The sequence below is a fragment of the Crocuta crocuta genome, unplaced genomic scaffold (genome assembly GCF_008692635.1).
Source record: "Crocuta crocuta isolate KB4526 unplaced genomic scaffold, BGI_CrCroc_1.0 scaffold159, whole genome shotgun sequence".
Classification (NCBI taxonomy): domain Eukaryota; kingdom Metazoa; phylum Chordata; class Mammalia; order Carnivora; family Hyaenidae; genus Crocuta; species Crocuta crocuta.
Window position 1 is genome coordinate 1,817,697 of NW_027533263.1, and position 23,188 is coordinate 1,840,884.

At 36.4% G+C, this 23,188-nt stretch overlaps 1 protein-coding gene and 1 pseudogene across 3 annotated transcripts in view; one reads left to right on the top strand and one right to left on the bottom strand.

Moving 5' to 3' along the window:
- Positions 1-252: 252 nt before the first annotated feature.
- The window catches only part of ALS2 (alsin Rho guanine nucleotide exchange factor ALS2), a 71,725-nt gene continuing 48,789 nt past the window's right edge, over positions 253-23,188 (bottom strand). For 2 of the 3 annotated variants that reach the window (XM_077747568.1, XM_077747567.1), the window contains 18 exons: positions 22,847-22,913; positions 22,313-22,515; positions 22,129-22,194; positions 20,969-21,067; positions 20,230-20,394; positions 18,604-18,715; positions 18,310-18,387; positions 14,508-14,641; positions 13,426-13,593; positions 9,544-9,661; positions 8,630-8,787; positions 5,843-5,965; positions 5,166-5,342; positions 3,850-3,895; positions 3,586-3,647; positions 2,899-3,048; positions 2,587-2,683; positions 253-671 (listed from right to left, as the gene is read on the bottom strand). In XM_077747568.1, coding sequence (XP_077603694.1) covers positions 633-671; positions 2,587-2,683; positions 2,899-3,048; positions 3,586-3,647; positions 3,850-3,895; positions 5,166-5,342; positions 5,843-5,965; positions 8,630-8,787; positions 9,544-9,661; positions 13,426-13,593; positions 14,508-14,641; positions 18,310-18,387; positions 18,604-18,715; positions 20,230-20,394; positions 20,969-21,067; positions 22,129-22,194; positions 22,313-22,515; positions 22,847-22,913 — 2,062 coding nt within the window. In that variant the 3' untranslated portion in view covers positions 253-632. The remainder of the gene's footprint in view (positions 672-2,586; positions 2,684-2,898; positions 3,049-3,585; positions 3,648-3,849; positions 3,896-5,165; positions 5,343-5,842; positions 5,966-8,629; positions 8,788-9,543; positions 9,662-13,425; positions 13,594-14,507; positions 14,642-18,309; positions 18,388-18,603; positions 18,716-20,229; positions 20,395-20,968; positions 21,068-22,128; positions 22,195-22,312; positions 22,516-22,846; positions 22,914-23,188) is intronic. The other variant, XM_077747569.1, reaches the window with a different exon arrangement.
- Positions 15,027-15,734, top strand: LOC144217848 (large ribosomal subunit protein eL33 pseudogene; annotated as a pseudogene).

A 23,188-nucleotide genomic window follows, 5' to 3' on the forward strand; every position in this document is an offset into this window, starting at 1 on the left:
TTAGATATGTTCCATGTTTGGGGTAAGGGTGTGGTAATCACTGCACAGAACCTCTCCCATCACGAACACCCTGGTGGAAAAGCTTAGAAAAAGTTAAAACTGCAGTTTTAGAAGGTTCTCTTTCCCCACCTTCAGCGAAGAAGCATGATGCACACGTGACTGCAAGGAATTCAGGAAGGCATAGTGTGGCTACGACAGCTTCAAGTACAATCTGCTCCTTGCAAAGGGGTCTGGAGTAACTGCAGGCAAACCCAAAACTCAAAAATATTTATTAACTTCTTTAATGTAAGAAGCTATACCGAGAATTTCTCTTACAACGTCATGTAGCTGGCATAGTCTTTACTGTAGGAAGGGATATCCTCTTTTTCCAAACAGTAAATGTGTTGTATTTTGGGAACTTAATGTAGGTGAGGGACTGGCTTCATTGAATTCTATGTCCTTTTCATTCCTCCCTTTAAATCATTCGGTCTTTCTTTCTGGACTCAGAGCTATCACCGTTAGTAAGGCTCAGAGGTAACAACCAAAATAATACAACGTCCTAATCTCAACACCATTCTTTTTGCCACTACAGGAAGAAGCCAGATGGTGCTAAACACCCTACAGATAATCCAGTTGTCAGGCTGTTCTGCATCCTAGTTAAGCTTCTCACGCTGGATCTGGTAGTAACACGCCTGAAAAAAAGTTCAAAACAATTTAAAATTTACTTGGAAAGAAATTATATAAACATAGCAATGCACAGGAGACTAAAGAAAGGAACTCTTTGGTTAATACTGATGGCTCCAAAAAATCAGTTGGTTGCTTTCTTTTTCCTGGGTTTCTTCTAGTCCCCATATCCAATGTCTATTTTGCCTAGCTGTAATTAGTGGAGATAAAATTTTGCACATTTTCTTCTGATTCTCAAAATAAACTTTTTACAAGCTATTTAATATTCTTCAGTAAATAGAAATATGTTAATTGGCTAAGCCACTACTGATTAGACATTGAGAATATGCTGATCATTATACGGTACACAAACAACTATAATCAGAATCACCTAGTATGTTTAAGAAAGTGCAAATTAAGATTAAGTATCATTCTAGACCCAGTGAGACAGAATTTCCAGGAATGACTTTTTAAGAAGCATTCCCAGGTGATTGTGAAAGTATCCAGGTTGGGAGTTACTCATACTACAAAGAACACCTCAGCCAAAACAAACACAGTGCTGTCCATTCTTGAATTCCTCAGGATAAATCTCCAGGGGTATGATTACTCAAACTCCAAGAACATTTTTCATGCTGTTAATAACAAAAGTTTTCTAAAAGGTGATTATTATTTAATCCATTATCAGCAAGATGGCAATAATTCTGATTTCACTATACCCCTACCAGCACCGGGTATAATCTTAAAAGACCCTTGCTAATTTGGTAGGCACAAAATGGTACCTTGTTTAAATCTACAGTACTCTAATTTTCAGTGAGGTCAAGGATATTCATACATATAAATGTATTAGTTGTGCCCCACTTAGTGATATAATGAGAGATGCTTTTCATATAACATAAACTAATAATGCAAATCATTGGTGGCCAATATTTTCCCCAATTCCACCACCCTTTTCAATTTAATAGAAATGTTAATGGTATTTCAGTTGAAAAGTTCAAACAATTAACCCAAGCCAGAAACCTGACATAAGTTCTAATTTTTTTTCTCATTTTAATTTGCCTGTCTTTCCTTCTCTCTTTCCCTTAAAAACCAAAAAACATCTATAATTTATAATGCAGGTGATTCTAACCTCACTCCAAAACATCTAATAAGATGTCCCAATACTTAACCATTTCTTAAATAATTCCTCTTTTCCATTTGTGTATTGATGTTTCCATTTTTACATGTGAAATTTTTATTATAACACTGCCTTTATAACAGCTATCCCTTCTATTAGAGGTCCATTCTTGTAACAGTAACTTACTACCTTAATTATTGTAACTTTATAACAGTTTACTAACTGTCAGAGTGGGTCTATTTTCCCCTTTTCAGAAGTGTTTATGCCATTTGCTATTTTTTATTCTTCCAAAATACTTCAGAATTATTCTACCAAATTTGAAGAAAAATCAAGGTGGGGAACTAAAATAACTTCCAACAGACCCTAGACTACTCAGATTAGAGAACCTCATTTGTAACATACTGGTTACAGCAAATACAAGGAGAAAAAAGAAGGTACCATTCATATTCGTTACATACATATTGCCTTCTCTGCTTTACCTCATTTCCATTAAACAGCTCTAATGCCAGATACTTTTGGACACTAAGAATCCTTTCTGTTTCTTTTCTAGAGTTATATTTATACAGATGGCCTACTTTGATAAGCATTTGTAATGATTTGAATGGACTATTTATAGGGAAGATTGGGTAATGTGCTTCAGTATTTTGAAGGATAACTGATTCTACTTTTAATGTATTATATTTAAAATATGAACAATATGTGCTCTAAAGGCATTTAATGATTGTGATAAACCTCTGTATAAGGAAGGCAATGGTTAATGACAGATTTATAATATGGTAAATTAAGGGCAGATTTTAAGATTAAAAAAATTAAGTATCACCTATACTTACCTTCAAGGTGGTGAACATTATACCCTGTTCCCCATGCTGAAGATAAGGGTCCATTAGATCCTCAATGAGGTGTACCTCGGAGCCTAAATTCCTTATCCTGCCCCAATGAGATAAAGATACTGAGTTATTTCTGTTTACATGTACATCCTCCTTCTGAATCTATGTGAGGGAAAATAAAGAACAGTTCACCATAGTCAAATGGGTAAACAGAATTTTTTTTTTTTCTAGTAGGGAGCATATTGCTGTCATCAATTCAGAAAAAGCACTTGTTAAAATGAGTCACTAATAATGAAGTCAGAAAAGGTTGGTCACCTGGCCCGTAGCACCACATATAAGAAAACAGGAAACAAGTCATCCATGGACCACAAAAAGTCTTCCTGAAGTGATGCCAGGACACTCTGAGAGATCTCTTCAAAAGTCTGCTGGATGACCTTAAGTTTGTCTGACGGAGTAAATGTTGTGCTGTTGTTATTAAAAAAAAAAAAAAATCCTATGAACTGCTTAATATTAAGTATTAATTGTCTGACAATATACCCTCCTGGGGTGCCTTAAATTGGACACATAAGGCATAATGAGTTGCTGGAAGGGATGGCCATGGTAATCCCACAGTTCTTTGAGAAAAGAAGTGTCCAATGATCTATGGTTCTCATGAAAGAATTCACTAAGTCATAGATTATCTTCTTTTACCCAGGATCTTATTCTTCTAATATATGCTCTTCTCTGGGTAATTAAGTTTGGTTAATTTCCCTTTGGCTAAGGATGTAATTATGTAGACACATTTCTAGGGAGGCTCTCCACCTTTTTTGAAAATACAAGGGACTTGTAGAGTAAAAGTGAGCCAAATGTCTCAAAAGAGCCTTTTTTGATCTCTAGGCTGAGTGTGACACCATCTAAGAGTAAGGGAGCTTTTAGAGCTTAGGTGAAGATAAGATCTCATTAATATCTTAATACACTAACTACTACTTTGATTTATATGATTTTCAACAAATCAGAGATTACCTGATCTGCTGGAGACATTCTACAGCTGAGGCAAAACAAGCATCTTTTGTCGTTGGCAAAACCTGCAAAAGAGAATTTATGAAACTCAAAGAGGAAAGCCGTCTTCTGCAGTGACAGTAAAAAATAATGGCAAGGTGTGGTTCTTCAGTGAATAACTCATGCCTGGATACTATTCTACCAAAGTAAAATGGAAATGTTTTGCTATCTCAAACATCTCACATCAAAGAAAAACGTATTTGCTGAGGAAACTGAAATCGACTATACCTTTTTACTCTCTCCAAGGATTGACAAGGTCATTGGCCAAAATTTCCTACAATAGAATTCACACTGTTAATACAAGTTATTACTTATGGCAGCTGAATCCCCATAAAAACAGTTGATGGCTATATTGCCTTCCCTGTCCCCATTTAAAATAACTGTTCCACAGATAAAGTTTTTTGTTTTTTTTAAAAAAATGTTTATTTTGAGAGAGAGAGTGAGCATGGGCAGGGGAGGAGCAGAGAGAGAATCCCAAGCAGGCTATGTGCTGCCAGCACAGAGCCCGATGCAGGGTTCAATCCCATGGAACCTCAAGATCATGACCTGAGCTGAAATCAAGAGTTGGATGCTTAACCAACCAAGCCACCCAGGCACCCCACAGATCAAGTTTTAATAAACATTCCAGAAGTAATTTAAGAGCTTTTATCTTGTCCCTAAGGGATCTGTCAATGAATACTAGAATAACCCTACACATTACGGATATTTCCCAAATATTGGCCAAAATCTTTCCCTCACTAAGTTTTATCTCATTTTTACTGTGAAGTTATTCCACTGAAAAGATTTACTTTCTGATTAAGGCTTGTTCACTTTTTTTTTGATAGCACATAGATTACTGGGTGCTGGGGTGATCAGCTTTATCACAACACTAGAAGAAAGGATAATGTGTTCCTCTGGAGTAACAAGAAGCAATAATCTGCAACAAAGCACTTCTGAAACTTTTAAATTACACATTGTAAATGGGGAAGAAAGAAAAGGAAGGGAAGAAAGAACATCAAAGACTAAATAACAATTTTTTCTGAAACAATAAATATGTATTATTTTTTAAAAGAACAGCTAAATATCACAGATAGCTAAAATTTACATATATATATAATCACACAGATGTTTCAAACACACAGACACAAATAAAACATAGATTAAGAATAATAAAGCTTCATATATACTCCAAAAATTCTCAAAAGATTAAATTTCACTATTTTGCTGAATAACAGATATGCAAATAAGTGAATTAACTGCAAATCATAGATTCAATTAATAACACTGTATTAAATTTTTTTTTAATGTTTTATTTATTTTTGAGACAGAGAGACAGAGCATCAGTGGGGGAGGGATAAAGAGAGAGAGAGGGAGACACAGAATGTGAAACAGGCTCCAGGCTCTGATCTGTCAGCACAGAGCCTGACACAAGGCTCAAACCCACAAACCGTGAAATCATGACATGAGCTGAACTTGGATACTTAACTGACTGAGCCATTCAGGCCCCTTTGCTGTTTTCATTTTAAATCAATCCATTTGATTCTACTCATAACTACCGTCCTTACCTCTGTACCCCAAGGAAGCCCAGAAGAGCGATATCTGGCTGTTTATTTAGTCGTAGCACACATTCCCAGTAAATGTCTTCCTCACGATCATTATCCAGGGCATAGAGCATAAACAGTGGTGGGTAGAGCCGAGGTAGTAGTACAGGAAGCAGTAACCCAGAACTTGTTACCACATAACTACAAAATATTGGAGAAGGAGAAGCATTCATACTAAAATTGAATATAGAATCAGAGTTTCAGTTTCAAGCTAAAAGGAAGATGGGACATTTTGAATAAAGAAACATTATTCTAACATCTAATGTTCTAACATTATTCTCCTTTTTTATTTGGAGCTAACATGAGGAACTTACCTATGGCCCCAGAATTGTATCTTGGACCAACTGTGAATTCTTTTCATTGCCTAAAATCTAACTGAAAACCCAGTTGGTTTCCATTTTGAAAATGATTCTCTGTGGTTAATCTAGATGAGCAGCCTTTGTGCCCAGTAATCAGTGAATGCACTTCCATGGGTTTGGCTAATACAACTTAAGACCTAAAAGGGACCTCAGATATCACCTAGTCCAGTCACATTATTTTAAAAATAAGGGAACTGAGATCTAGAGAAAACTTTTCCTTGGGATTCTTTGGATAGGATCACCCACCCTCTTTCTTCACTATCTCTACCCAACTCCAATTACCCAGGCTCTGGAGATTCAGATCTGGAATCTGATTTCCCAGTGCAAAAGGATTTCCTTTCAGTTGGCAGAGGAGCAGAGAGAGGAATTGTGCTGCCCTCTTCAGGAAGCTCAGGAAATAAGAATCTAAGGAATAAAAGAAAATACAATTATACAATTATACCTCTACAATGTCTAAAAAGAGTAAAAATGTGTTTCTATTTTTTTCATCTATTTAAAGACCTATGAAATCAAACTTTATATTAATTAAATATTTTAGTTTCCTGAGACTCTTAACTGATGCTTCTTATAGGATAAAATTAAGACTGTACCTTATGAATACCGCTAAAAAAATCTTCACGTGCTGTGTTTTTTGGTTTTGAAGTAGGCTTAATGCCCATTGCAGAGCCCAAAGTGAGGCCTGAACTCACCACCATGATATCAAGACCAGAGCTGAGATCAAGAATCAGATGTTTACCTGACTGAGCCACCTTTGCGCCCCATTTCTGTCGTTATAAAAAAGTGAGAAATTCTAAATTCTGATCTATGTTTTTTTTTTTATGTTTTGATTAGATTCTGTCTCCATATGCTCATGATGTGTTTTTTTTAAATTTGTTTTTTAATTAACATCCAAGGTAGTTAGCACGTAGTGCAACAATGGTTTCAGGAGTAGATTCCTTAATGCCCTTTACACATTTAGCCCATCCTCTCTCCCACAACCCCTCCAGTAACCCTCTGTTTGTTTTCTGTATTTAAGAGTCTCATGTTTTGTCCCCTTCCCTGTTTTTATATATTCTTCCTTTCCTTCCCTATGTTCATCTGTTTTGTAACTTAAAGTTCTCATATGAGTAAAGTCATATGATGTTTGTCTTTCTCTGACTAATTTCATTTAGCATAACATCCCCTAGTTCCATCCATGTAGTTGCAAATGGCAAGATTTCATTCTTTTTGATTAGCGAGTAATACTCCATTGTACATATATATCACATCTTCTTTATTCATTCATCCATCGATGGACATTTGGGCTCTTTCCATACTTTGGCTATTGTTGATAGTGCTGCTTTAAACACTGGGGTACATGTGTCCCTTCAAAACAGACAAATACCTAGTAGTGCAACTACTAGGTTGTAGGACAGTTCTATTTTTAATTTTTTTGAGGAACCTCCATACTGTTTTCCAGAGTGGCTGCACCAGTCTGCATTCCCAACAGCAGTACAAAAGAGATCCTATTTCTCCACATCCTTGCCAACATCTGTTATTGCCTGAGTTGTTAATGTTAGCCATTCTGACAGGTATGAGGTGGTATCTCATTGTGGTTTTGATTTGTATGTATTTCCCTGATGATGAGTGATGTTGAGCATTTTTCATGTGTCAGTTGGCCATCTGGATGTCTTCTTTGGAGAAGTGTCTATTCTGATCTATATGTTTTTCTTACTGACAAATCTCATCTGAGGTCAATTTGTATTGACTCTTTAAGCAGAAACCATTATTCTCAGAGTATAAACAAATATTAGTTGGAAACTACTTAAATATTAAGAAAAAATGAAAATCTAATCAGTGTAAAAATTTTTAATCTGTTTTCAATAATTCAAGTCGCTAAAAAATTTTTCTGCATGATCAAGCTGGTAGGTTATTGAGGATTTTTTTTCCTAGGTTTTGAATTTGCCCTAGATTTTATCTCTCACCTCTTATATGCAAAAGGTAAGCTCTACTATAAACAAGCTTATTGTTCTCTTTATTTTCAGACATAAACCTTGAGTCTTTAAAGGGAGTTTCCAATCTTCTATTTTTGTAGACTTATACCCTGCCCCTGCCTCTGCCCCTAATTTTATAGTTGGGAAAACTAGAAAAGGTCAGAAAACTTATCTTCATTTTACCCATCTAACTAACGTCGGAGCTAAAACACTCCCAGCCACTGGTCTTTTTAGTGCATTATTCTGCCCCCTCAAAACCTGAGATATTTCCAAATGCATCTATCAGTTTTGAAGCTAATAACAGAAGGAAGTTTTCTGAGACAAATTTATAAATTTCTATAATTATCTCAAGTATTTATTTTTGGCTTAAACCCAGTAAAAGATCTTGAATTTCACATGTCCTAAATTTCCATGAAACTCTTTCCAAAGATGCTCTCTTTGCTTGCTTTATTCCTTTTCAAAGTCTGTGCTCAGACACTGCCTTATTAGTCAGGCCTCCTGGATCCTCTGTTTAAAACAGCAGCCTCTTACCTCCAGCCCCATCTTTTGTCACATTTATCAACATCTGACATACTGTATGTTTTGTCTGTCCCCACTAGAATGGAAGCCTGTAACAATATAGACATTTCCCTGGTGATTAGTGATACTAAGCATTCTTTTCATGTTGGTCGTCTATATGTCTTCTTTGGGAAACTGTCTATTCAGGTCCTCTGCCCATTTTTAATCAGATTGTATGTGTGTGTGTGTTTTATGAAGGTGTTGAATATGTAAGTTCTTTATATATTTTGGATATTAACCCCTTATCAGATATATCATTTGCCAATACTTCCTCCCATTCAGTAGGTTGTCTTTTCATTTTGTTGATGGTTTCCTTTGCTGTGTTTATTGCATAACCATAAAGTAAAAACATGAACCCGTTTCCATTGTCATTATTTAACCTATTTAAGGATCTACGGCACATAACCATTTTCTTGATGAATAATTTCTGTGATAAAGAGGAAACTTAATGATTCTTCACAAATTGTTGTAATCTCTAGATTCAGGATGAAGACACTCAAGCATTAGTATAAACTAGTATTTCACAGTTTGCAGACTTCATTGAGAAAGACCTTTTTACCTCACCAGCTGGAAAATTCGCTTAAGGTAGGACTTAATCTCCTTCACAGCCTCCTGCAATAACCGGCGATTGGCTCCCACACCCACATATGTCATTCTATAGACTGCAACCAGTGTTTCCACGAGCCTGCCCAGTGGGTGCAGGGGAGTGTCACAGGCCTGAACAGGAAGGGGATCAATGAAGTCAATGACTAACAACAGAAACAGTAAGTCAACCAAAAATAATAAAACAATTTCATAAATGATAAATAATTTTCAAACTGGCAAGGAGTCAACTTTTGGACCAGGAAAATTCAAATACTTTAACTTCTCAAAAAGTGTTGAATCTACTCAAATTACCTAGAGTAGCAGTTCCTAATCTTAATCATAGAATCCCTTTAACATCTTGGGAAAATAGCTTTGGATATACTGATAAATATAATTAAGCTACAAACTTCACAAAAACAAATGTTACTTTTGAGCAAACTAAATGGCAGTTGATTATGCCTGAAAACAGTCTTCAGTTCCCTTGATTTCTCTTAATACTCCTTCCTGCAACCCCATGTCAATGCATGTCATACTTTAAATTCTAGCTAATCTTACAGAATTTGAGAAGGAAGCAAAGAGCATAACCATGGGAGGAGGGCAGCATGCGTTATTTACACAGTCTCTAGTTTGTTAGCAACAAAAAGCCATTTTAAGCTTTGACCCTTGTTCTCAAGAACACTCTTAAGCACTTTACAAAACTTTAAAAGTTCTATCATCATGAAAGGGCAATCTTCATGTGGAAATGTGCGTTTAGCAGTCAGAGAATTAAGAAAGAAATACTTAGCAAAAATAGAATTAAGGTATACCAATGAAGTGTGAGCAGATTTGAATGATATACTGTGGTAGTTGTGTCATTAATTCATAAGATCAGTGTAATTTTGACTCTACCTTTATTAAATATTTCTTGATGTCATCATATTTCTCCACAGAGAAGGCACCAACATGCTGAGGAATGAATTCCAAACTCTCTAGTGTCTGAGTCTGTGAACGACTTAATGTCTCTGGACTGTAAAAAGACAACAGAAAGCCCATTATGTATTTCATATCATGAAAGCAAGGGGGCACCTGGCTGTCTCAGTCAGAAGAGCATGTGACTCTTTACCTGGGATCCTAAGTTCGAGCCCCATATTGGGTGCAGAAATTAAATACATTTAGGGAGGCAGGGAGAGAGGGAGGGAGGGTGGGAGGAGATAAATGTAATGTGCACATGAATCAATGTCTCCAAGTAAGGACAAAATGGAGTACCCAGTACAGTGTCTGGCCCAAATAAGCTCATCATAGGTAACCAACTGACTATTACATTTTTGGAAGTCATTCCAATGTCATTTAATGTTACTTCCTACCAACTACAATTAATTAATGACGATTTCACTTTAGTACCAACCACGGTGTTAGGTGATACTATGTTAGCTTGAAGATAAAACTGGTGACTAACTTGTTAATGACAAGAAAAAATGGAAAAGAGAGAGTGGTGAGGAAAAAGGAAAACAAATGAAATGGCAGCAGAAAAAGGGAAATGAGCTCAAGTAAAGAGATCATGAGGATGCTACAACAGGTGGTGAGATAAGTACATAACGGGTAAAAGGAAGCTTTGGGCAAAGAGGCTATGATAAAACACATACTTAATAAACAACAGACATTTCTGGTAATGGGATTCCATTATCAGCTTACAACCAATTAGAAATAATACACATTATGATTATACTATTTTAGTAAATAAAACCTCTGCGGTAGCAATACGTTTTATTATATAAAAGGTCATTCACTCTCATTCCCTGAAACACCCAACAACAGTTAACCAAGGTTAACTAGAGGACCAAAGTCTCAATGTTTAAAATGACAGGCTCTATCAATGAAGGCTGACCCAGTGTGTCACACAAGGGAAAGTCCTTTCATCAATCCTAGGAGTTTCCATTTCTTCTACTAATAGAAAGAATACAAGGTAAAAATCATAAACTTCATGAATGAAACACTATATTCAGTTCCCATTTATACCAAATATAGTGGGGGGAAAACCCAAAAATCTTCTTATACAACAGGGATTAGCAAGTTCTTTGGGTCCAAATTCTAACCAATGCTTGTGGGAGTTACTGGCCAAGTTAAAGAATAAGGAAATATGCAGAAAAGCAGACAGAGGAGGAAGAAAGGAGAAAAGGAGAACAGAGAAAATAAGAAAAATAAAAAAGAGAAATGAAGAGATACATCTGTAATTTTTCTTTCAGTACTTCAAAGCTGTGCTACTTCCTTTTGGTCTCCAGAGGATACTGATGACAAAAACGCAAGCATCTGAGTAACAGTTTCCCCCTGTGTAATCCCCTTTTTTCCTCGAGTTGCTTCCATGATTTTGCTTTTCAATTTGAGTGACATGTCTGTTCACCGATATCTTTTTTTCAGGACATAGGTTGCTCAGCTTCATGAATCTGCACATTTGTCTTTCACCAAATTTGGGAAGGTTCAACCATCATTTATTCAAATATATTTTCATCCCCATGATTTTTCTCCTCTCATTCTGGGATTCCAAGGACACAAATATTAGACTCCTTAAAGCTCTGTTTATTTTATTTTTCCATGTATTTTCTCTCTGTTGTCCAGTTTGGACAGTTTCTATTAATCTGTTCTCAAGTTCAGTGACCTTTCTGCTGTTACCTCTATGCTGCTAATAAGTTTTCCTAGTGATTTTATTTTGGTTATTTTATTTCTTAATTCTAAAATTTTGATTTGGCTCTTCTTTATATCTATTATTTTGCTAATACTTTCCATTTTAGTATCTGTTTCCAAGGTGTTTGTGATTGCTCATGTGAGCATTTTTGTAATAGCTGCCTTAAGTTCTTGTCATAATACTAAAATCTATGTTGCAGAGTCACTGGTGTCTATTATCTTTCCCAAAATGAGTTGGTGGCTCTTTGATTGCCAAGTAATTTTGGTTTATATTCTGGACATTTTTGAGTATTATGTTATGACACTTTGGGTCTTGTTTATATCCTATGAAAAAGGTTGACAGACATAATAGAGTACACATGGTAGGCTTAAAACTATTATCTTTAGAAGGATCTGCTTCCTAAATTTCCCTATACTGATATGAACTTTTCCCTACCTGATAGGGGTATTTTGCTGTCCATACGCTATGCTAACAATGTGATTTATGGTGAATATCTGCTTTCCTTCTGGGACTGGGGAATTTTGGTAGTTGCTTAGAGTGCCTATGTGACCAGTACTCCCCNAGTCTCTAATGGTTCCCTGGGCAAAAAGACCATAAATGGTGGCTGCATTTTACTGCTGAGGGGGATGGTGTGCTCTTTGACCCCTTACAGAAGGGAGAGAGCATGGGAAGACACATGGATTCCTCCAGACTTTGCCTGTGTCTTCTACTCCTATGATCTGGCTGTAGCTCCTTACTCTGTTGCTGCAGTAACTCTTACCAGTATGATTTTATGATGAGTCCTGTGAGTCCCTCCAGCCAATCACTAAACATGTAGGTGATCTTGGGAACCTTTCAAACAGCTGATACCTTTGTTTTGGCCTTCTGTGGGCAGTGGTTCCAAAGTCAGTTCACTTCTCAAAGCCTTTACAGTCCTATTCAGGTCTGTCTGTGAGCATATCACTCAGTGGTCAGTCTGGGGCCACTGAAAGTGACTTTCAGTCTGGCAGTCTACCTATTAGCTCAGTTCTCAAAGTTTTTGGTATGCTAATTAGGATCAAACCCACATATGTGCAGGTCTGGAGTGAGCCCAGGAGTTCATAAACAACTCTACAGGATTGCTTTGTAGAGCTCTTCTCTCTCCATTACCTTCCCTGCATTTTCTGGTTCCCTTGTTAGATCCTCAGGTCAGAAACGGCTCCCTTCTGTCAACATACCACTTGTAGGGCCAAGGGGTGGGAGGATAGAGAGGCAGGCCAAAAAAGCAATGGGATTCGGCCATGACTACTGGACCTGAGGATCCACCAATGGAGGAAAATGTTTCCAGTCCCCCAAGAGCTTTCCTGTTCCTGGCTGCTCTTGCAAATGCCATTGCCACCCCTGTCCCAAGAGAACATGGAGGCTAAAGGATGAGAAAATGAAGAAAAAAGAGAGAAAGAAAACCCAATTGTATCTCCTCCACTCTATCTGAACTTTAGGAGTCTCTGTTGCATCATGAGCCAGAAGCAGGTATTTTTCCTCAAGTTCTGTCTAAATCACCGTACTTACTTGAAGATTTCAGGGTAACTGAGGTCAGGGTAAGGGATACTGAAGTTAAACTCACAACTAAAAAAATCCAAAAACAACTCACTTGGTACTTTGATTTCAGGTATTCTTCCTCAATATACTAGCTGATATTTACCTTGTAGAACAGCTGTTCATATATTCTGTCTGGGTTTTATAGCTGAGTTTAGTGGAAGATGAAGGTAGGTGTGTTTTATCCCTACTACCCAGAACATAAATACATCACTGAAACTTAAATTATACTTTTAAGTTAAATGCGGCAAGCCTTGGGGTGCCTGGGTGGCTCAGTTGGTTGAGCGTCCGGCTTAGGCTCAGTTCATGATCTCACGGTTCGTGGGTTCGAGCCCTGTGTCGGGCTCTGTGCTGACAGCTCAGAGCCTGGAGCCTGTCTTTGGATTCTGTGTCTCCCTCTCTCTCTGACCCTCCCCTGCTCATGCTGTCTCTCTCTCAAAAATAAATAAAACATTAAAACAATTTTTTAAATAAATAAATGTGGCAAGCGTTGACTACTTTTTAAGTTTCAACTTCCTACCATACTCTGCCGTATGCTGGGCCAAGCATTCACTCACCTGTCTCTGTGCTGGCGCCGATTGGTAGTCAGAGCCACAGCAATATTGTCCCATGCTTTCCAAACTTCCCCTTGGCCTGGGTTATCACAGCCCAGTTGACGCCAACATTCATCAAATACTGCTTTCCATTTTTCATCAGCTGACACTGCCAGGTTTCCTAGCTTCCTGCTAATAAAGTCACATCGAGCTTTTATTAATCTCTTGTGCAAAAATCCTGAAGAACAGAAACTTTCTGATATACAACTGGGAATGCTTCTGTAACAAAACTGCCTAGACTGGTGGTGGTTCTATTTCATAAACACTGAAAATTTTAAAGAAATTAATTTTAGATACTTTATTAGATACTAAAGTGCATAAATGGTTAAGTATGAGGCACATCAGAATTGACTCCTTTGCTTTCTATATTACCACATAATCGATTTTGTAAAACTGATTCTTGTTAAAACAAGGACTTCCTGTGCTTTGCACATCTCATAATGAGAACTGTGAAATGCATTATATACTGAGTTCTAAAAATACTCTCAGTAATAGAAAATATACCAAGGTTCCATTTGAACGAAGAATCTGAGAAGCTACCAACATACAAATACAAAGCTAATGATGGAATCAAAAAAGGTAAACAGATATATGCCAAAAACATGGAGGAAGAACATAACACACTTAGAGATAAAGATTTTGGTTTTTTTCCCCACATATACAGAGTATACTGTTCTGTTTGGTGCATGTGCGTGTGCATGTGTGTGTGTAGGTTTGGTCTTTACTTTTCAGAATCAAGTTGTGTAGGGATTCCATTTAGGAATGCTCTCTTTCAAACAATTTGGATACTTGTACCATTAACAGTAAAACTATTCCCACACACAGAACTTTTATTTTAAATACCTATGCTCTAGGACTATCATCTAAGCCAAGACTATAGATTTAGTTATCTATAATAGTGGCAGTTGGCAATACAAGGAGGTTATATTTTGTTAAAAAATGACTTTAAAAATTTGTTCTGCATTTAAAATATTAACCAGCTTTGATATAATCAAGACAACTCAAAACATTTAATAAGTACCCCACAATTAAGACTAGTTACTCACAAAATTTTGGGTCTGTCTTTATCACTCTCATACAGACTAGGCTTGAAGTAAGTTCCAGTGATTTTTATCCCAGATCCCCATTCTCCACTAAAATAACCTTCAATGTAATCTCCATTTGGCATAGTCAGTGTTCCCTAGGTAAAGTTAAAGAAAATGTCAAATTTAGAAGTAGCATTTCCAATTTTAAAAATCAAGAGAAAAAAAGCACCAACTGGTTAACATTTTTCATTACTTTTTTTTTTATCTTAAAGAAAGAGAGTGTGCGCACAAGCAGGGATGGGTCAGAAGGAGAAGGAGAGAGAGAATCTTAAGGAGACTCCATGCCCAGTGCAGAGCCTGATGTGGGGCTGGATCTCACAACTGTGAGATCATCACCTGAGCTGAAATCAAGAGTTGGACGCTTAACTGACTGAGCCACCCAGATGGCCCAACACATTTTGCTTTTTTTTTAACTCTTTACCAGTTCCCAGTTCTCTAGGGGAAAAAAGTACATGTACTAAGCATCTGTAAAAAGATTGCATGAAAATAATCCATGGGTAAAAGAAAAAAAAAATCACTGAATAATTGGTAATAATCTTTGAGCTGAATGAAATGAAGAAACAACTTATCCAAATTTATCGACTCTAGTGCCCAGAGGCAAATTATAGTTACAAATATCAGAAAATAGGAAGGATCTCAAATCAGTAATCTGAAATTCCAACTTACAAAACTAGAAAAGCAAACAGACCCAAAACAAGAAGGAAGGAGATAATAAACACTAGAGCAGAAATCAATGAGATTTTTTAAAAGAGAGAAAAATCGCTCTTTCTGCCATCTTTGAACCTGTGGAGGCCTGCTGGGAACAGGACTCCTGAAGTGACAAATACGTCTGGAAGGTTGTGGTCCAAAGCCATTTTTGCTGGCTATAAACGGGGTCTCAGGAACCAGAGGGAGCACACAGCTCTTCTTAAAATTGAAAGTGTTTATGCCCGAGATGAAACTGAGTTCTATCTAGGCAAGAGATGTGCTTATGTGTACAAAGCAAAGAACACAGTGAATCCTGGTGGCAAACCGAATAAAACCAGAGTAAGCTGGGGAAAAGTAACTCGTGCTCATGGAAAGAGTGGCATGGTTCGTGCAAAATTCCGAAGCAACCTTCCTGCTAAAGCCATTGGCCACAGAATCCGTGTGATGCTGTGCCCCTCAAGGATTTAAACTAACTGAAAAGTAAATAAATAAAGGTGTAAATTTGTTCTCTTGTATTTTTGTTAAAAATAAATAAATAAATGAGAAAAATCAATGAAACCAAACTTTGCTTCTTTGAAAAGATACACAAAATTGGCACTTAATTAGATTCATGGAGAAAAAAAAAGAGAAGACATAAAATTACAAAATCAATAATAAAAGAGGATATCACAGCAATCTTACAGAAATTAAAAAGGTTAAGGAAAAACTATCACAACTTTATGCCAACAAATCTGATAACTTCAATATACCATAAAAATTCCTAGAAAGAACCAAATTACCAAAACTGATTTGAGAAGAAATGGAAAATTTTAATAGACCAATGAGAAGAAAACTGAATTAGAAACTAAAATTAGTCTCTCAAAATAATGCGCAGGCCCAGATGATTTCGCCAGTAAGTCTCCAAAACCTTCAAAGAAGAAATAATACCAAGACTTCACAAACTCTTTCAGAAAACAGAGGAGGAAGGAACACTTCCCAATTCATTCTATGGAGCCAATTTTACACCAAAGACAAAGACATCATGAGAAAAGAAAACTATAGACCATTATTTCTTATAAACACAGAGGTAAAAATCTTGAACAAAATATTAGCATTAAATCTCACAAAATATAAAAGTATTATATACCATGACCAGCTACGATTTATCCCGGAAAAACAACCAATATAATGCATTATAGTAAAAAAGGACAAACATCAATCACCTCAACAGACACAGAAAATGCTCTTTGACAAAATCCAAGATGCATTCATAACAAAAACTCTCAACAAACTAGGAATAGAATCATCTCAATCTGATTAATCTATGAAAAACCTTTAGCTAACATCATACCTAATGGTGAAAGATTCAATGTTTTTCCTCTAAATTTTTTTTAATGTTTATTTATGAGAGAGACAAAGTGTGAGCGGGGGAGGGGCAGAGGGCAAGGGAGACCAGAATCCAAAGCAGGCTCCAGGTTCTGAGTTGTCAGCACAGAGCTTGATGAGCTCAAACCCACAAATCCTGAGATTATGACCTGAGCCAAAGTCAGACCCTTAACCGACTGAGCCATCTAGGCGCCCCTTGTTTTAACTCTAAAATAGGGAGTAAGGTAAGGATATCCACTCTTCCCACTTCTGGGTGGCTCGGCTAGTTGAGCATCCAGCTCAGGGCATGATCTCATAGTTTGTGGGTTCGAGCCCTGTGTCAGGCTCTGTGCTGAGAGCTTGGAGAATCTGCTTTGGATTCTCTCTCTCTCTCTGCCCCTCCCCTGCTCAAGGTGTCTCTGTCTCTCAAAAGTAATAAATAAACATTAAGAAAAATAAATAAAATGGTTCAACATTTAAAAAAAAGAAAAAGACAAGCCATGGCCTGTAAGAAAATACTTGCAAATCCTATATCTGATATTAGAACTTATATCCAGGGGCGCCTGGGTGGCTTAGTTGGTTAAGCGTCCGACTTTCGCTTAGGTCATGATCTCACGGTTCGTGGGTTCGAGCCCCACGTCAGGCTCTGTGCTGACAGCTAGCTCAGAGCCTGGNGAGCATATAAAGAACCCTTATAATTTAATAAGGCTATAAGCAAACAAATTATTAAAATATCAAAATAACTGAATAGGCATATCACAAAAAAAAAGGAATCACTAATAAAAATGTGAAAATATGTTCTACATCATTAGTCATTAGGAAAATGTAAATTAAATCCATGAAATATCAATGCATACCTATTAGGACGGCAAAAAAAAAAAACAAAAAATAAATAAATACTGGCAAAGATGTACAGAAATTAGAATACTCATATATTAATGATGAGAATGTAAAATAATGCAGCCACTTGGGCAAACAGTTGGCAATATCTTGATACGATAAATGTCAATTTAACATACAACCCAGCAATTAAACTCCTCAATACGTGCCCAAGATATGAAAATATGTTCACACAAGAAACTGTATTCAAGTGTTTATAGAAGGAGTATTCACAATAGTCTGAAGTGAAAATCCAATGCCCATCAATGATGAAGAGATAAACAAAATGTGGTTTTAGAATACTATTTAGCAATAAAAGGCAATGAAGCACTAGATAGGTCACAATACGGGAAGACCTCAAAAACATTATTCTAAGTCTAGGAAGCCACACTGACAAACCAATTTATTGTATGATTCCATTTATAAGACAGGACCTGTGGGGCATCTGGTGGCTAAGTCGGAGCATGCGACTTTTGATCTCAGGGTTGTGGGTTCAAGCCCCATGTTGGGTGTAGAGATTACTTAAAAAAAATCTTTGGAAAAAGAAAAAATAGCAAAGCAAGAACCTGAAAAGGCAAATCTACAAAATTATAAAGTCCACTAAAGGGAGGTTGTCTGGGACTGGTGACAGAAATGGGGAGTGACTGCAAATGAGCAGGAAATGGTGACAGAAATCTTTTTTGAATGATGTGAAAGGATCTAAAATTGGATTGTGGTGATGGCTATACAACTCTGTATATTTACTAAAATCACTGAAATGTACTCTTAAAACAGGTGAATTTTATGATAAGGTGGCTTTTCTTAAAGTCAAGAAAAAATGAGTATTAGAGCAAGAAGAAAGTTAGTTTCCAACCTTTCCACTAAGAGTCCAGTCATCTGAAAATTCTCCCTCATATATAGTATCATCTTCGGAAAGTAAAACCCCATTTCCCTATGTGAAGAAACAAAACAAAAATCACCACAGATAAAATGCAGAGTAACTTAAGGAGTATATGCAACCATATCCCCCCCAAAGCCTTATGTAATCTTAAAAGACAAGAAAAATTGTACTAAGAAGGTAGAATGTTAATAAAATGATGATTTAAATGTTAACGACATAACATTTTAAAAAAGTCAATAGTAAGTATATGCAAAATATTTTACTCACCATCATTTTATTAAGGTGAAAGTTGCCTTCGTAGTATAACCCAAATTGTGTAACTACCACACCATTCCCTTGACATACGTCATCTTGCCACATTCCCATATACTTTTCCCCCCTGTACAGAAACAGAAAAGAAATGAAAATGAAAAACTGATGATAAGGATGAAATGGAAAAGAATAATTATATCATGGGAGATTCCAAGCATCATCCCTAGGTTAGTATCTGTTCCATTTTTCTATGTAAAATGGTTAGCTCTGTCTCCTCAAACATGGGACAAGCAAAAGACGGCTTAGTCAGGGTAATGTTCTCTCAGGAATTTAATATTATAGTCTACTTGACATAGGTCTGTATATATTCCATGTTATTTTCTTAATAACTTAAAAGAAATACCAAGACTCCAACTCTAAATAATTTCATTCAAAATGTAATAGGTAGACTCAAATCTATGCACAATTTTTTCTTACCCCAAAATTTACTAACTTAAAAAAAAAAAAGAAAGAAAGAAATGAGGTCTATCATATAAAAAGTCCATTCTGTGGCACCTGGGTGACTCAGGTGGTTGAATGTCCATCTCTTGATTTCAGCTCAGGTCATGATCCCAAGGTCGTGGAATCGAGCCCCACGTTGGGCTACAAAGAGTGTAGAACCTGCTTAAGATTCTCTCTCCACCCTCCCCCACCCCTCTCCCCCAAGCGAGCTCTCTCTTAAAAAAAAAAAAAAAAAAGGAAGTCTCATTCTTCACATACTCAAACTCAGAGAAATCTTAATAGTCTCTGCTAAAAAAGCAATATATAAACTGCTTGTTAAATAATCATGGGGTTTAGTAATAACACCTAACTTTTAAAATCCTACATTATGAAAATAACATAAAGAGGAAAAATGTTATCTGTTAAGTCCAAATGCAAATCAAATAAGGAGGCAAAAGAACTGTATTCCTCGTCAAGGTTTAGTTAACTGAATTTAAGCTTGATTCCTGAGTTACTGGCATGATAACAAGTTACTGACCTAATAGAAGGACCTAAGCAGAAAGATGTTTAGATATCATTCTATGACCCCCCAAAAGGGAAGTTCCACTGGTTCCCTCTGACCTTTTACTCCTATTACATACTGACTATTTTAAAGGTTTTCCTTTTTATAATAGTCAAAGGTTTGGTAACTTCTAAGACACTAAAAACTTTGTATGTGTGGAGCTTTAAGGAAAATGGTACCAACGTTAATTTCAAATGATCTTGATCTTGTAAAGAAGTAATCCACTATTTGATTCATAAGCAAATGGATAAAATAATGCCTGCCAACTGTGTCTTATTATTATTTTCTCAATACTGTCCAATTAAGATGCTCAGCCTTCATAAAAACATTGCTATTGGGGCACATTGGTGGCTCAGTCAGTTAAGTGTCATGATCTCACTATTCATGAGATCAAGCCCAATGTTGGGCTCTGTGCTGACAGTGAGGAACCTGTTTGGGATTCTCCCTCTCTCTCTGCCCCTCCCCCACTCATGCAGAGTGCTCTCTCTGTCTCTCTCTCTCTCTCTAAATAAACATTTAAAAAAATCTCTATTACTGGAGAAGTATAGGAACCTTATCCTCTCATACTAGACTTTGAGATTAGAAGGAGAATACTGTACCTAGTGATATCATCAAAGACACCATATCCTGCCTTCTTATCCATTACCCACTGGCCAATGAACATACTGGGAGAAGAGGAAGTCAGTTTTCCACTTCGTAGGAGACCATGACCATGACGCATGTTATCTTGAAAACAGCCTTCAAATACTTCACCAGAGGCATAACTGTGGTTACAAAAAATGGATAAAGACCAAAAACACATTGAATTCTAATGCTCATTTTTACAAAGTTTAGGGAATTTAGAAGTATACTCCTGTCCCACTGGTATCTCTAACTATTTATATGATTATTTTTACCAATCAAATTTTTTCATTTTTGAATGACTAATGTTAAGAAATTAAAGATATCCTGGATGGTACTGTGTTAACATGAGGAAAAATGTATTAATCTCTTATGAGGAAATGAAATAATGAGTAATCCCTGAAGGAATCATGTTTTATCCATATTAGAGTCGTTTAATAAATATAAATTTATAGAAAAGACATCTAGGAGATTCTATGAGAAAGTTATGATTTCTAAGGTTTGTATTGTTTTGTTGAAAACTAAATAATAAATAATCTAATATTTTCATCTTGTGATATACAAAGTTAACCTTTATAAGAAGATTTTTGATGCAGTTTCAGTCATAAAAAGAGTAAATAAATTTACTCCTTGGAAATGTTGGCTACACAAACATTTAAGATTACATGATTCTTTGAAAAAGCAACACCAGTCCAACAACCTTTCCAATGTTATTACCTATAGACTCCTTGACCACACATTTTTCCTTCTTTCCAATGGCCCACATAATGGTCTTCTTTGTTCAGTACTTTGTTTGGGATTCTGTATTCTCCATATCTGCCAAGGAGAATAAAAAACATCAATAGATGCATTTAGAATATATTAGCCCTTTCTAGGTATGTACTTGTAAACATTTTAACAAGGAGAACAGAAAAAAGAATTACCTGTGGAGGAAAGGGGTAAATGGGGTCTTGGTTTAAACTATTTATTATCTAACCTATCAGGCAAGTCTTAGAGGACTAGGGCATCAATCCCACTAGAGAGAGAGATTAGGTGTTTTACACCAACTCCAGTCAAAAACAGAAAATCTGTGTCCTAAGCCTCTGCCACTAAGTAGCAACATCACCTTGGGTAAGCCAGGTACCCAGCAACCTAACCTGTGTAATGGGGTTGGTAAATGAGATTATCTAAAATCTCACATTCTAAAATTCTGTGAAAAGGAGATTAAAAGAGATCATAAAAATTTTCATCACCATACACACAAAAATCATCTACCCAATTTGTATACTAACTTTTTTCATATAGTAAAAGAAATTACTTCTCTAACATGATACAAAATACTTCACTGCCGTTAAGTTTATTGTGCAATATTTTTACAGTGTTAGAAAACATAACAAGCTGATACAAAAATAATATACATAATAATAGTTGAGTACCATTAGTATAATATATCATCTAGAAGATTTCTCCTTTAGTACATCACAGAAATTTAAGATGATTTAAAACTACTGAAAGGAAAATTTTTCTATATCCTTTGTGTAAGGGGGAGGACTATCATCTTAACAGTTCACCATCAATATTATCCCAGGTTCTCAGTCTTCACCACTGAGAAGCCACTGAGAAAACAGTCCCATTTTAACATACAGAAAGAAGGGCTGTGCCACTTGAGGTCTTAAGGCTATCAAGGTAAATGATTCACTCCAGTAAACCAAGTCTGCATCCTAGATTCCCAGCCAACTTCATGATCACACATTTGCATTACAAGCCCTAGGCACACTGCACACATTTCTAAAAAACAAAACAAAAATCCATTTGTTTTGAAAATAATTCTCAATACATAATAATGTCATCAGTGGCTGAAACTGAATTTACTCTTATGTTTTACACCATCTTCTTACCCATCTTCCAAGCCATTCCTGAACATGCCAGAATACATCTTTCCATCTGGCCACTTCAAAACCCCTCTGAAATGCATAAGCAAAAAATAATACATATCAATTAATGTTTCAGATAAACAATACTTTTTCAGTACTGAATCCGACTATCATTTTCATCCCACTCATAAATCTTGAACATTTTCACCTGCCATGAGGCTTCCCTGAAAGCCAGCGTCCATCATACGTTGCATCCTTTAGGCGAGGATCCTTATAGAAAGTATATTTGGCACTGCGTGAAATGGGTGGTTCCTGCCTCTGAATACTGCTGCCGCTTCCATAAGGTGGAAGGTCAGATGTCCCCCTCAAAGCCTGATCCACAGCTTGGCTTATAGCCCGGAGCCACTTAGTCTAGGAACAAAAAGTAACTGTCAATAACCATAAGTCAACAACTCATCATGCACTCCCTTAAGCCCTGATAGCTTTCCTTGCTGTGAATAATTTTTCTGTCTCCTAATGCTTTTCTTAATGAGTAATGCTGACTGGCTGTTGGAATTCACTGCTGTATTTTTTAAAAGTAAGTCACATTAAAAAAAATCTAGAGTCTTGGTTTAATAAAGATTTATCAGACATAATTATGGGTCATTAGCAAAGCAAGAACAACTTTTATCTTTACTTTCCTAGCCTAAGATACAGAAGTAGCCAGACCAAAGATCAAAACAAAATATCATAATGGACTAACCTTTTCCTGGGGTGTTGATGAAATGAGAGTGAACTGCTCCTCAGGTGTAGTTATCTTTAAGCCATTCCTAAAATATTCACAAGGATAAACACCAGTAGGTATGACAACCTGTCATTATAATATCACTCTTCAAATATGAAAAGCAACTTGTTTATTTTGAGAGGAGAGTCAATTAAATGCAATTGCAGTCATGCCCTGGATTTTGATTCTTACAGCAGGAGATAGAAATGACACAGTTACTCTGCTCTGTGTTGAACAATGGGGATGTGAGTGATGGAGAAGCCCTGATCATTATCATGATCAGCCATGATCTTCACAGACCATGTAACTAGCTACATGCTG